This window comes from Lepisma saccharinum, chromosome 25, assembly GCF_977018435.1.
Source record: "Lepisma saccharinum chromosome 25, izLepSacc3.1, whole genome shotgun sequence".
In the NCBI taxonomy this organism is placed as follows: Eukaryota; Metazoa; Arthropoda; class Insecta; order Zygentoma; family Lepismatidae; genus Lepisma; species Lepisma saccharinum.
Genome location: NC_139253.1, coordinates 49179513 through 49194541, shown reverse-complemented (window position 1 = coordinate 49194541; position 15029 = coordinate 49179513). Strand labels below are relative to the sequence as shown.

Sequence of the window (15029 nt, the reverse complement as noted above, 5' to 3'; positions counted from 1 at the left end):
TTTTCCTTTGAACGTAAATAAAAAATAACAAGTTACGTCAGCGTTTCATTAAAAAACGCAACAACTGATGAAGTTTATAGTGCCTAAAATAACCTATTTTGCTTTTTAGGACCTATTTTATGTTTACACACATAAATTAAACTTTTTTTAAGGTTTTTGCTGAATTTTCATATCACACACAGGTAATTGATCTGTTCAGTGACGGAAAAGATACAATGACTAACTTGTTTGAAACATGCTCTGTCGGTTTTCCTCCCTCCAAGTGCATGACGTCTTTTCAAAGCTCGAAACAAAGCAAAATGTCTGGCCTCCGGCGCCGCTCTTGTCGGCGCAGTTCAAAATGCAATGATTCGTGTGGTTTTGCTTACTTGCACGTCAGTTCGGTGCTGTGTAGCATTCACGCCTTTATGAAGTAAAGTTTTCTTCTCTTGGCTTCTGTTTGATATATGATGCAATAATGCCAAAGGATAAATCAAGCAAAAGTGTTTTAATACAAAGTTGGATAAGTGAACATCCAGAGCTGAAGTACGACGGAAAAATTGTTATTTGTTAGTGTTGCTGCAAACAAGTAAGTAAATTTAGTTTCAAAATACAATTCAGTAGGATCACAGATATCGTAGTCTGTATACAATTAAGGTGGCAATTCTTCATTAGCACATACAGTCCGTGAATGTTAAAGCATTACACAGAAACTGTGTTTCCGAAAATAAAATGAGAAAAAACACAAGAAAAGTGGTATAAGTTGTATATTTGTTCATTGCATGAAGAAGTTCATAATACGTACTAAAAAAAAAAAAAGTAAAGTGCTCCCCTGTGCATAGCACCACGCCATGAAGGCGTATAGGGGGTGTGGGGGTAACGCATAATACGTACTACAAATGAAATTGCAATACTATTGCGAAGAGCATACTATTATTGTGTTCTGCTCAATCAACTCAATTACTCTGTTCCCTGTCCTAATCGCAAATGTTCTTTCCTTTGCTGAGTTGATGAACGGGAAAGTGTTTACGCCATATTTTTGCAATCTTATTTTGTAGGTAGAATAACAACCAATGCGGTAATAGGTGGCGGGGGAAGGAACCGGGAGAGTGGAGAAGCAGAGTGATTTGGCTTACTCATTGTTGTCTCTTCCACATGTTAATTTTTCCACAAATACGTGGGTACTAAGCCAACCTTGCAGCAGGTTTTCGCATATGTAGATCCAAACGTGCGCGCAAGAATATAGTTCCGCTGAGAAGGGTTCTATTTCGACACAACTGCATACTTGCAAGAAAACAGTTATTTAATTTGTAAAATACAGACAAAATAATATATCCATTAGCAGGTATGTACTTGATCGGTTGCAATCACTGTGCAGAAGAACTTAGAACCGCAGATTCGCCAACTGCAATGTGTATTGCGTTGAAGAGACACTGAAACTTTAGAGCGAGTCGAGCGGGACTGAATGCGTTGCAGAGCGCGTGGAATCGGTGATACCAGTGTTGCACATCCCACTATTTTAACCCTATGTTTATTGTAGAGCGGCGAGAATGGCTGAATTTCCTGTTCAGCGCACGGTTTTACCCGAATGTTATTTTGGGCTTCATCCGAAGGGAAATGCTCTTGAAAGTCAAGCAAGTTGTTTTAAATGCATAATCCTCTTTGCGGCAACAAGATCAAAGTAAAAAAGGGCGTGAGGTGATTTGCCGTCAATGTGCACACGAATTGTATCACGGGTGTTGAATGATTTGCAGTTTAAGTTTAGCAAGAGGAAACGATTGTTTGTTGTTTGATGACAATATATATCTCAGTGAGAAGAAACATGTTTATTATTTGGACGAGACGTCCTTCAGCTCGGTGGGTGGGGGAAGGGGGAATAAAACATGAAAGTATACCACCATGCAAAACCACTGCCAGGGCTGAAGAAACCGATGATGAGGGAAAGGGGGAGGCTTATTCTTTCACCCACTGGCCGCAATGAAAGCTTTGTTGAAGGCGCATATTTACTGTTCCGCGCAAAGAAAGGGAAGGGTGATTATCAGCAAGAAATGGACAGACCAAGATATGAATCCTGGTTTAGTGAATTGATTCATAAATTGAAACCAGAGTAATAGCAACAGACAATGCACCTGATTGTATATATCACCAATAACAAATCATGCTTTTTTGGTGGTATAACTTGAATTGCGTGTGTCTTACAGGAACGGATGTATTGCGGACGAAGCAACCACGTTTTTCATAAATGTATTTCTTTCTAAACCAAAAACAATAATTTGTCATTAAATTCAAGAGGGGCCTATTGTTGTTTACTTTTATCTCCGTTTATTTTTCGTTTTGCGTGCTCGAAATATGCACACATGCTCTCATGTTTAGAAGTTATTTCGCTCTTATATTAATGACACATTTATTAAATAATATATGCGCAGAAAGTACTTTTAAAATTTTATGTTTCAGGAGACAAAAAGAAGCAAAAATACATTCCATTTGACATGCATGCGGGTTTTGATGTGTTGTGCGGTTGGCAATACTGTGGATTTTCTCAGTGTCTGCGATGTAAGCAGCTCGGCGGTTGAGGAAAGACTGGCACGGAAGATTCTGAGCTCAGTTATCGCGCGGATTGATACATAAAACCTGCTGCAAACTTAGCCTGACGCGCGGCTTACATACTTGCTGAAAGTAGTTCGGCTATGATTGCTTGTAACATGAAAAGAAAAAAAAACATCCATATGTCTCGCATTTTTAGTCTTGTTTTAGGCAGTAAAAAATCTTTCAATGTCTGTAGATGTGTACTGTAAACATGAAACATGAGAGCGTTACTGAAACAAAAATGTTGGCTCCATCTTGTGGAGAGACAGGGATATATTTTTAAAGAAATTGCCGCTATTGCTGCCGGTAATCATGCAGAAAAAGGAATTTGTGCACTCCTCGTTATTCCAGCAACAATAATAAATCTAGTAATTAATATTATATCAAAATCAGAAATTAACCATAAATAATAAATATAATTTCAATTCAGACTACCCAGACGCCTATACAACATGAAATATCGTATCAAGATTAGGATCAATTTTATGAAATAACCCTATCTCTATCAACAGCAATATAGATAAAATTCCATTCCATCCATACTTTTCTATAAAAGATACATTAGGATTTATAATTAAAAAAAAAAGGTAAAGCGTTCCCCTGTGCATAGCACCATGCCATGAAGGCGTATAGGGGGTGTGGGGGTAACGCCCCACACTTTCTTGATCCGGTCGTGACTGGGGGTGATGTGATCAGCATCACGCCCCTAACCGCCTTTACCCCCCAGGGTTTCCCCCAGGTACCCATGTTATTCGACGCTGGGTAGGCGCCGGGGCCGCTTCCACCGTTAGAAAAGTTCCCGGATTTGAACCGGCCGGGGATCGAACCCGGGACCTTGAGTAAATTAATTATAATTTTAAATACTAGGGATAAAATTATATAATGAATCAATTATAATAATAACCATTATAACAGTAATCTGATCTCTTTGAGCTGGAGGCCGCTTTTTTAGGCTCAAAATGTAGGAATTAAGTAAAGAGTGTTTGTACACACTCAAAAGTATGTTTCATTACGAGAGAGAAGGATATGTGTTTGTAGGAAAGAGTTAAAATGGCCCTCCCCGTTCAAGGCAATAATGGAAGATATTTCTCAAGCTACATAGGCTATATTAATTTTTATTACTTTCATTAGTTTGACTTTTTTTCTGATATATTCGAGTATTACCTTTCCTTCCAAGAATGCAAATGTTAATTACATTCCTAAATTCCCAGAATTCTCATGAAAAAAGAAGTCACATACAGCAACATATTGAAAGTGTTGGACATAAAACAAGAGCAGATCAGAAGACCAATGTAAAGGAGACAATGTTGTCGCAATCAACATCAACTGAAAGCAGATTCAAGGCTGATTTGTGCAAAGCTCTCATTGCTGCCAACATTCCGTGGAATGCACTTCAGAATTGCAAAAATACCGCAATGAACAAATTCCATCGGAGTCAACAATGAGGAAGAACTATTTAGATCATTGCTACAATCAAACGTGAGTCAGTCCAGCAAGACATAGGCGACTCGTGCATTTGGGTGGGAGTTAACGAGACTACTGACGCAGCAGGAAGGTATAATGCCAACCTCATCGTTGGAAAACTTAGCCCAGATAATTCGTCTGCTCCACATCTCCTGTGTTCAAAGCAAGTTGAAAGAGTTAATGGTCAAACTATTGCATACTTTGTGAACAAAAGTCTGCAACTGCTTTACCCTAATGGCGTAGATGATAAGAAAATTCTTCTCTGTACAGATGCCGGCTCCTACATGCATACAGCGGCATCTGTCCTAAAAAATGTCTACCCGGAATTAATCCATGTTACTTGTTTGGCATATGCTTTGCACAGGCTATGAGAGACCCTGAGAAGTGATTTTCCTAGAGTGAATAACTTGGTGTCCACTGAAGAAAGTGTTCTGCAAAGCAACCTCCAGAGTAAGCTGCTTACACAGAAAGATATCCAAATATACCCCTTCCTCTTACTCCTTGGGTACATGGGTGGAGGCAGTGTTGTATTATGCTCGGTACTGGTAAGAAGTTGTAGAAGTCACAAATGATCTACCGACAGACAGTGGTGTGTGTGTCAGTGGCACAGGAACTTTTGCAAGATGAGCAACTCAAATATGATATTGTGTATATTCAGTGCATTTTTTCCTTTTTGCCAGAAGCAATTCCGTTGAATGATCTTTTTCAGCTTATAAGATGATCCTCACAGACAAAAGGCAGAGTTTGACTGTGGATAACATGGAAGAGATTGTTGTTATGTATTGTGCAGCAAATTATTCATAATTCATTTTTCTTATCAACAAGTAATTGCCAACAGCACAAGCATTACCATTACTATAAATGGATAGATTTGAAAATGATGTACACAAATGAGTATTTGGTTAGAAAATTATTATTTGTTTTTTTTTCTAGATACCAATTAAATTTCTTATAGTTCTTTTGAAACGTTGTTCTTAATGATTGTACCTAATGATTATTTTTATTAATGTTCAACCATTGTAAGTTTTTTAGAATCTAGTTCAGAATTTTTTGAGTCTAATTTAAGATTTTTAGAACCTATTTTTAGGTTTTTAGAGCCTATTTTTTAATTTTTAGAACCTATTTTAGGAACCTAAAACCACACTTTTTAGAGCCTAAAAATCCGAGGTCTAGTAATGAGATAGTACCTTGGAATATCAGATATCTTCCCAGTTCGTTCCACATAGAACTTGTGCCAAGCATAGAATAAGGATTTACTTCTTTTTCTTACATCATCAACCTGTAAAGTAAGAGGGATGTAGCGAAATATACGTAATTTTAAAATATAATAAAAATGTTGCTTCGAAGTTTGATTCACTTAACCATGGAGAGAACTATTATTTACGTTTTATCAATTTAGAATCAAGTTCATTAGGTTGAAGGCGAATCTATTTACTTTCTCTGCAACTTATTAAAATGTTAAGCGATGAGTCATGAATAATAATGGAATATTACAACAGTAAATAGTCTGTTTAACGTGTCTTCAACTCTTGATTAAATCTGAAAAGCGACAGTAAGCTTCATTTCAATTTTCAACAACAAAAAGTGAGCAAGAAGTAGGAAGAGAGCATTTTTGTGAGGATCGATTCCTAAAGTTTACATTTGAGAGGGATATGTAAAATGTGATGCATGCTGGCTAAACGCACGGCAATGAAATTAGGCGGGTGGCAGAAGTTTGCGCTGTTGCCACGTCGGGGCACAATCCCGTCTGTTCGGAAGTTTAAGAGCAGTTCGACGTATGGATATGGGACACCATTTCTGCGGCCTGTAAAGAACTTTCAGTTCACACGGTTCTGTATCGAGTGGAACTCAAAAATGCCTCGGAAAGAGGTCGGTCTGACGCTCGAACTAGGCAACGCAGCCCGGTTGACGTTGCCACACTGTGTGCGGGAACCAGCGACTTTTGTCCCGCTCTCGCTTTGCTTTTCCCAGTGTAGCACCAGCGCAATTCTGCCCAGCTGCCTATTTTCATGGCCGTGCGTTTAGTCGTACACTTCAATTGCTTTTTTCTACTTAATATGTGACGATTTATAATAATTAACAATAGAGATACTGCATATTTAGCAGTAACTCAGATTACGAACCTTTTTAGAGGCCTCTATAACTAGTTTCTCCAGAAATGGTGAGGCTCTTGGATCAAACACTTGGCCTCTGGCACAGCTATCCATGTTGACATGGGCAACTGCTCTTTCCATTAACTTGTTCACTTTCTCCTGTAATAAGAGGATACATAGTGATTGATATAGCAGTATTTTATTCTAAAATTATAGGAAGGGAAATTCTACACTACGTCTCGCCCCGCATAACGATAGAGAATAGGAGAAATCCAGTGGTTGGAGCAAAGCAGCGCGCGCTGATGCAAACGGTGAGTAATTGCAGCTGCGTTGCCCCTCCATACAATCCCTTTCCTTTCACGTGTTCATTTGCCGAACCCTCTAGAGATACTACTTGCACAAAAGACACTCCTGGGACGAAGTACAGTGCGTTTGTTATGGCTCTGGACGAAGATAGCGCGTGACATGGTGCAGATGCTGGCATTTTCGTGCCGTAACGGCTCGCTTTATTTACGCACATATCTTTAGCATGTAGACAATTATATTTATATTGCATAACGAGTACTAACCTGTGTTATGAGAGTTGTTCAAAGTTGTTCACGTGCTATCTCGGCCCAGAGCCAAAACGAACGCACTGCACTGTATATAGCAATTGAACACGAAATTATTAATATGTATTTTGGAAACATGTTTCTTGGTTTATCATAGCAAACTTACTAAATCGTAAAAAAGAGGTAAAGCTCTTCCTTAAGCATTGCATCATGCCATGAAACAATATAGAGGATGTGTAGGTAGAGCCCTACACATTTTCAATCTCGACATTGTGGTGGTGATGGTGAGCACCAGCCTCCACCTCGGGAATCGAACATGAGTGTCCGTGTGGCTAACCATATCAGCGCAGTCCTGTATCAAACTTAGTACTATATCTATACAGGGTGTCATTTTAATGGCGCCCACGGACCACAGATTCGTATAGAGCACATCAAAACAAACAACTTTTCTCAGTAATATTTTTCTCGTTGGTGCGTCGATTCGATGCTACAGCCGTTCAAAAAAGACAGTTTTGTCGCCTGGATGCTGGCAACCCAATACAACATTTGATCGTATCTGTGACGTCATTTCCTGCGGCGAAACAGCGCACGGCAGTATTGCAAGGAACACACAAATGTTGTGAAAAATAACAAACTACCAACCATATTATTAGCTGTAAAACGAAGCAGAAACGCGGCCAGTAGACCGAACATCATAGTCTACCAGCCAAAAGATCAGCAGTCATCGCAGGGGAAGGGGGAAATGAACCAACGATATGAGAAATGGTAAAAAAAACGTATTCAAAATGAAGTGTCAATATCGGATTTTGTCTCAGCCTACATGTCAAATATCAACAACAATACATTTTATTTGACTTGCAGCTTATGTGTGGCTGTTTACGCCCAGCTACATGTCAATTTTTTTGCAAATCTCGTTGCAACGTTGATATCTACAGGCTTGTGTCCAGATGCCTTGTGGTACTATTGTGCTGATAACGGAAGTATCCGAGGTTCACGTTGTTACATTACGGCTAAAGCACGGACAACCACTGTACCAATGTAATGATGAATCAGTAGCGAATATACTGCCCTGTTCACAATTGCAAACTACTACATGTGTATCCGGTGCTTAGATAAACACAGTCGTCGGAGAGTTTGTTTTACTACTATTTATATCCCTGTATTTTCAACCAATTTTGTCACTTGCCTCATAATGCCCTGAATATACATTATATTAAGTGTTGCCTTTGGAATTTTGAGTTCTTTCATTTCTATTTTGTTATCTGTTCAGTGGGTCACAGACAACTAGTATCAGAAGGACGAAGTGGATATACTAAATTGTAGATGCCAACTTGGTAACTAGATTTTCAAGTATTTTACATGTAAGCTGAGACAAAATTCGATATGACCACTTCCACTTGAATTCAATTTTCTTTCTACCATTTTTCGTATCGTTTGTTTACTTCCTGTTAGGTTACAGAACGTGTTTTCTCGTCTTGTGTTACGGTACATAATGTGGCTGATTTTAGCTATGTCATTCTTCACAGAATATGTGTGTTTCTGGCAACCTTGTAACGCATCGCTTCACGACTGGATATGACGTCACAAATGCGATCAAATGTTGGGTTGGGTTGCCAGCATTCAGGCGGCAAAACGGGCTTTTTTGAACGACTGTAGCGCCAAAACGACGCTCCAACGAGAAAAATGTTACTGAGAAAAGTTGTTTGTTTTGATGTCCTATAGGTTTCCGTGGTCCGTGGGCGCCATTAAAATGACACCCTGTATAATGAATATCAATTCTTCTTTATAGCTGATCAGTGGAAATTGATTGAATTGTTGAATTTTTGGACTTTTAACCACTATTTCTTACTTACTAATCGTGCCTACGTTTCGGAAACTGATTCTGTCTCCGCCCTTACGATTGTGTATTTGTCTAATCTTCCCTGGCACTGTACATACAAAACCATGTCTTGATTGATTGAGTTGGTGTTTTAAATCCACTTTATGCACAGTAAGGCTAATCGGGATTGGACCTACAGTTTAAAGTGGGATCCGAACTACTATGTGCCTCCACCGGGTATCGAACCCAGAACTCCTTGATTACAAAGCGATGACGATACCACTACGCCATCGGGGAGCCACAAAACCAGGTCTTACCCTTACCATTAGATGAGGTGGAGCTACAGATAAATAATTTCACACATTACACTAGAACCACGCCCATTGACGCCTTCGCCAAACAGACCCTGTGTTCGGGGATTACGAACAGATGAACAGTTAGACACAAATACACAACCCTGAGGACGGAGACAGAGGGCTCGAAATGGACAAAAGCGAACCAGAATCGCGTTCCGATTCGTGAATCTATGCAACCTTCCTGTCTTTCCGTTTCGTCAGAAATGGCAACGGACCGTTCGGGTTCATGTATTTTTTCATTTAGATATTTCACTACATTTTCCTTTTCACTATGAACGAAATTGTTAATATTATTTAATAGTACACGTTATAGCATTCATATAAGTTTGATTCTCTTATACATATGTTGTTCCGGCGAAGGATTTGGCGGAGATCTCCATGTTCTTGGAGATAAGTTCGAAGCCCTGGAACTGTAAAGAGCACAGTATCTGCATTATTTCCTTTTTTCTTGAATTTCCCTTTTCATTGTTTTTCTGTCGGGCTTTCATCTTTTCCCCGATTAACCCAACAGTAAAATTTCAAGTCAGTCAAACAATATATCGAATCTTTGAACACACACAATAACAATATTGAAATATATTGTAGCATGACGTCGGGTATGGCACGGGATCGAGTCACGCCGGGACGTAGCTCAGATAAATAAGATAGGTCTTTAGTTTTGACTTAGCTAACCACCTCTACCCCAAAGGAAGCTGATGAAGGTCGTTGAGAACGTGTGTTGTTGAACGCTACTCACACCTTGCTGTAGATCCCGCCCTCGGCTTCAGGTTTCTGTGATGGTCGAAATTGGAGACGGGCGCCCGCTGGAGATATCGCTGGCGGCAATCAAATTCAGCGGCTTGATTCTATGGAGCGCTGATTCTCCGGACTCGGGTTGGAGTTTAGGCTCCGTAGTCCGGACTGCTTCTTGGACTTCTCGCTTGCTGCCGCCTCGTAAGGTTGCGATCTCTCAACTGGCCGTCGTCGTCGTCTCGTTGATCAATTTGCTGGTAATTGTGGAGCGAAGTGAGAGATCGATTTACCGTCTCCAGGGGTTTTAAACTTTGGAATTGAGTCATGACTTGGTGGACTTTGCACCTCCAGCTGTACACCTGGGGTATCCCTGGATGCAGATGGAAATTTACAGTGTAGGTGCACTCACCGCTGGCGAGGGCCGTTGCCTTGCTGACTGTGCAGAGCCGAGTGGAAAATTCTTGTTGCTCTGTTCTGCATCCTGTGGAATGTGGGGTGAATGAGCGTTCAACTTGCGAGCTTCAGAGCGATGTTTTAGGAAAATTGATGTTTCTACCTGTATGCTCCCAATTCCTTCATCAATATATTTTCATTTGCATAAATTGATTTTCAATAAGTATTATTAAGACAAAAAATTGAGGATATATACACTTATTTTAAAATTTTCCCCGTTTTGAGCGGGATGAGTGCCATTCACGATTTCCGTTTGCTTAAATTGTAAAAAGAAGAAAATTCCAGAAGCCACTTGTCCAATGTATTTTGCATTATTTGATGTTTATGTGAATACTTTAATATTAACTATTATCAATTTTAATACAGCACGTCATTTCACTAGTCGTTAATCTCGTCGTTGCAGTATCAGAGACAAAAAATACAACACCAGTAGTGTTGCCCACGAGACGAGACTTTCGCCTGTCTCGTCTCGTGGAAATGCTGTGAAATGCTGTCTCGTCTCGAAAATATTCGTTTGTCTCGGGACACATGATCAATCTCGTCTCGTCTCGAATTTTTAAAAGCCTGTCCCGTCTCGTCCCGTGGGCAACACTAAACACCAGATTAACGAAAGTAAAGACTTCCGTTTCGTGTAATTTTCCATTTCGAGCCCTGCGGAGTCTCCGAAACGTAGATAAGATAAAAAGGTAATAAACGGTGGTTAAAAGTCCAACAATTCAACATCACAATAAATATGAACATGCAGTTATTTACATCGACGATAAACCAATTATAGAAACCAAGCAATACGCAAGAGTTACACTAATTCATGAGGCGATGTTTCCACAAAAAATTATGTAAACATAAACTAATGAATACAGTAGAATAGAGTATAGGTTTAATTCAGCATGAGCCTTTGCGGCTGTACAAACATTTCCATACATCTTCTCTTTGTTTTCTCTTTCCCCACCCAAAAACTCCTCTCCTTATGTCCTCACATGTTCAACTTTACCTTTCATATAAATTGTGGGTTCTTGTCTCACTACCGTAACGAAGCGTGAGCCTGTACATTTTCAAGAAGCTTCAACCTGACCAAGGGTCATTCACTTATTCTACCAGCCAGTTGCTTCTCTTAGGCATCTCAAATATGCAAAGTCAAGTGTAAACAGACTTCCTGGAGTACTGGTGTATCAAAAAGCTCACAGGTAAACAGGCAGTAATTTTTCTAAGAGAATAGGAAGTCAAAACTTGACGAATCGGCACCGAGAAAGTCTCCACTGGTAGAGGAATAGAGGAGAAAGGTAGGATCACTCTTTGGATTGATTTGGAATAGTCAACAGCTCTCTTCGGTTTTGTCTTCGAACAAACACAGTCTTCCTGACTTAACCTGACAAGCAAGCTCGCTTCGCTCTTGAATTTGATTATCAGACTTCACGTTAGATAGGTAATTATCCTAACTTCACCATGTATGATTCAGGTTCGATGGTTTTAAAATCCAATTGTTAACTGTTTGTCATTTCTAGTTCTTCATTAGTGTATTTTGTTACATTAGTACCTCTAGCTACTTACCACCAAGCTCATCATGAGCAGCAAGTTGCTCTACCGTAAAGGATGAATGAGTAAGTGAGCTACATTCCCAATAAGATCCCACATACCTAAGGGTATGAGACGCTACAATCTCTTAACCATTTTTTCCCTCATATAGCTGCCAATAGAACCAGTTGTAATGCAAAATTTGTTTTTCGCCAAAAAAGGCTAGAGAATTGTTTAAAATAACTACTAATCTTGTACCTTACCTCCACCCATTCTATGGATCCAATAAGTCCAAATTCTTCTGCACCCCAACTGGAAAATACTATTGAACGCCTTGGCCTCCAACCTGAAAGAAAATTAAGAACAAAAGTTCTCCAGTGCAAAAGTTTTGCCTCAAGCATTCAATAGTGACACCACCTCGCTCTCCCACAAAGACACAAACACATACACAAATATATATATATATATATATATATATATATGTGTGTGTGTGTGTGTGTGTGTGTGTGTGTGTGTGTGTGTGTGTGTGTGTGTGTGTATATATATATATATATATACGTATATGTATCTAATATTTGTTCCGTCTTGTAAGGAGTTGGAGAATTGTATAGGAATTATGCAGCACACATAAAAATTAGATGACTAGAATCAATGTCAGTAAGTCTACCTTAACAGCAAGTAAAACTATAAGCTGAGTTATAGAAAGTTTGTGTGAATAGATATATGATAATGTATATGTTACTTGCCTTCTTTAAAAGATTCACCTAACACTCGAGTAACTTCCAGAAATGGAGCAGTTCCTGATGACGCATCGAGAGCACCATTCACCCATGTGTCCCGATGATTCCCAACAAAAACATAACGATCTGAAACGAAGCAAATAGTATTGAACCTATTCCAGGTAAAAGTGGTTGGCACATATTGATAATACCTAATAAATCACATTACACTCGACATCAATAAAATTCGTGTTTTCAATCTAAGGGTAATTCCACGGAAATATCAACCTCCAGTCCAAAAACTCAAGAGCTTTGTACGAAAAAATGAAGATGATATCACATTAGAGTTATACTTGTAGTTAATGGAACATGCGGTAGGTGGTTAGAAACCGCAAGGTTCATGGCGTGATAATATGTTGACTGTGCATTTTAATAATTCATGAACTTGCTGTATATGGCAAGAAGGAACTAATATGGCAGTATGGTAAGATTAACATACCCTGGAGGAACTAATTGGTGTATTTCACCATTATATTGTGTGTATGTGAACTGAGATATACGCGTCCTTTATTACGCAAGACAAAATGGTAATTCCGTCACAATTTTTCATTTTTTTCCGCATAAAAACGTAGGTTGTTGAGACTTGAAAACTTTTCCTGCAAAGGTATGTTTTGGTACTACTCATATGTGTAACACTTACACTCCAACAATGTTTATGGAATGGCTGTACGTACATTACTGTGACGGAATTACCAACTGTGTGTGATGGAATTACCAGTGATATCAACGAATTGCTCCAAACGGTATTTGTTATGTATCATAATGTTAGCTTCTTATCTGCACATTGCTAACTCATTTTCAGATTAATCTGTAACGTTACTGGAGTATAATGGCTAACACAGCAGCTGAACGTCAATGCAAAAGTAGGCAGAGAAAGAAGAAAACAGTTTTTTATGATAAAATGAAAGAGAAAGGCTATGAACGGAAGCGATTGAAGAGGCATCAGATGAATTCACAACTTATGAGATTAAGGGAACAAAACTGTCAAGCAGTAAGGTGCTTCAGGCACTCCAAGCAGCAATAGTGACCATCGAAGAAGCTCTTCAAGTGATAGATATATCACGATACAAGATTCGCAAAATCTTGGTAAACCATCCAACATGTCCAACGAAGTCTCCCCAAAAGCCACCGAAAGTTACACAAATTGTACAGTGCCTTCAACATCATAATCAGGCATATCAAGTAGATTTTCATCAAAATGTAATGATTTGATTATCATTGTGCAATTATTACAATAAAGATGGCATATGGGTTGGATATTACCACGGCGAAAATATTATGTAGTGATGTGTAAATCAAAGGAGGAAAGCATCCAGAAGCAGAAGCGTTATATATGTTGATGACATTAAGAGAGGCTTTTCAATTCTTCAGTGAAAAAGCATCCTCATGTAAAATGTGGCCTTTCCAAATTCTGTTAACTACGTCCATCTCATGACAAATGCTTTGCTGATGCTCTTCATGCATCGTATTATGAGAATATGCAGTCTGCAGATCAGGAACAGCAGTAGTCGAGATGACAGGGGTATCCTCCCAGTCAATATTTTCCACTTCAAGCACTGAGCAATAGACGAACTAAGAAAACCTTTGAGGATACTATTGAAGGATGCTCAATGATTCTGAAGAAGGAATTACCGTATTTCAAATAATGCACGGTCATAAAAATAAAACCGAATGAAGCATTTTATCATGAGATAGCTAATTGTGATGAAGTGGACTTCTCTGAAAACTTCACAACCATCAACCAGGACGAAATTCTGTCCGGACATTGGAACCAATAACAAGTTACCCTATATACAGCATGCATTTGGACTGATACTCCTGCCGATTATTTTGTAATAGTTTCAGGCAAACTGCATCATGACAAATTTGCAGTAGATTAATCTTTAAAGTTGCTTTGGCAGGAAGTATTTACATTGTACCCTGCAATCCAAAGTATGAAATTCTTCTCAGGCGGCCACTTCAAATAAAGATACCTGTTTAAAAATGTAGTATTTTCAGAAACATTATTGAGATTGACTCGCATGGAATAGAATTTCCTGGCCAGATGACTGAAGGAGATCGTGTAATACTCGTCCATCTCGACCAAGAACCCACCAACCAATATTGCTTGTGTTTCAACAGCATGTTCGATACCAGTAAATTCAACGGAGATCTAGCCAAACAATTTTGACAGTATAGTTTCCAAATACGTAGATTTTGTTTCGAAAAAGTGACAATTTCGGTTTATTTTTTACTGTTTCTCGCCTGATACTAAATATTTTGTAATAATTATTGTTATTGCATTGTTCAGAAGACTGTATTACAGTTGGATAATTAAAATCAATTTTCAGTTGGATTGCATTATATTATTTTGAAAACAACACAACAATGAAATACCCCGATGGCGTAGTGATATCATCGTCGCCTTGTAATCAAGGGGTCTCGGGTTCGATACCCGGTGGAGGCACATAGTAGTTTGGATCTCACTTTAAACTGTAGATCGAGTCCCGATTAGCCTTACTGTGCATAAAGTGGACTTAAAACACCAGCCTTTGGACAAATCGCAATTCCGTCACGGTAATTCCGTCACACACTATTTACAAAAAATTAAGTATCAAAATGCAAAAATAATTTCAGTTGTGTCCATGCTTTGAACTATTTTTCCTAATGTTAATATTTCAGAGAAAAGTACATAATTCACAAAATTTGGAAAATGTCAGTATGCA

The 15029-nt window shown here is 38.9% G+C and overlaps 1 protein-coding gene across 1 annotated transcript in view; it reads right to left on the bottom strand.

Annotated features, from left to right (window-relative positions):
- The window catches only part of LOC145978533 (N-acetylated-alpha-linked acidic dipeptidase 2-like), a 59534-nt gene that overhangs the window by 19276 nt on the left and 25229 nt on the right, over nucleotides 1-15029 (bottom strand). The window contains exons 9-12 of the mRNA XM_083111185.1: nucleotides 12292-12411; nucleotides 11809-11891; nucleotides 6153-6281; nucleotides 5217-5308 (exon numbers count right to left, since the gene is read on the bottom strand). Coding sequence (XP_082967311.1) covers nucleotides 5217-5308; nucleotides 6153-6281; nucleotides 11809-11891; nucleotides 12292-12411 — 424 coding nt within the window. The remainder of the gene's footprint in view (nucleotides 1-5216; nucleotides 5309-6152; nucleotides 6282-11808; nucleotides 11892-12291; nucleotides 12412-15029) is intronic.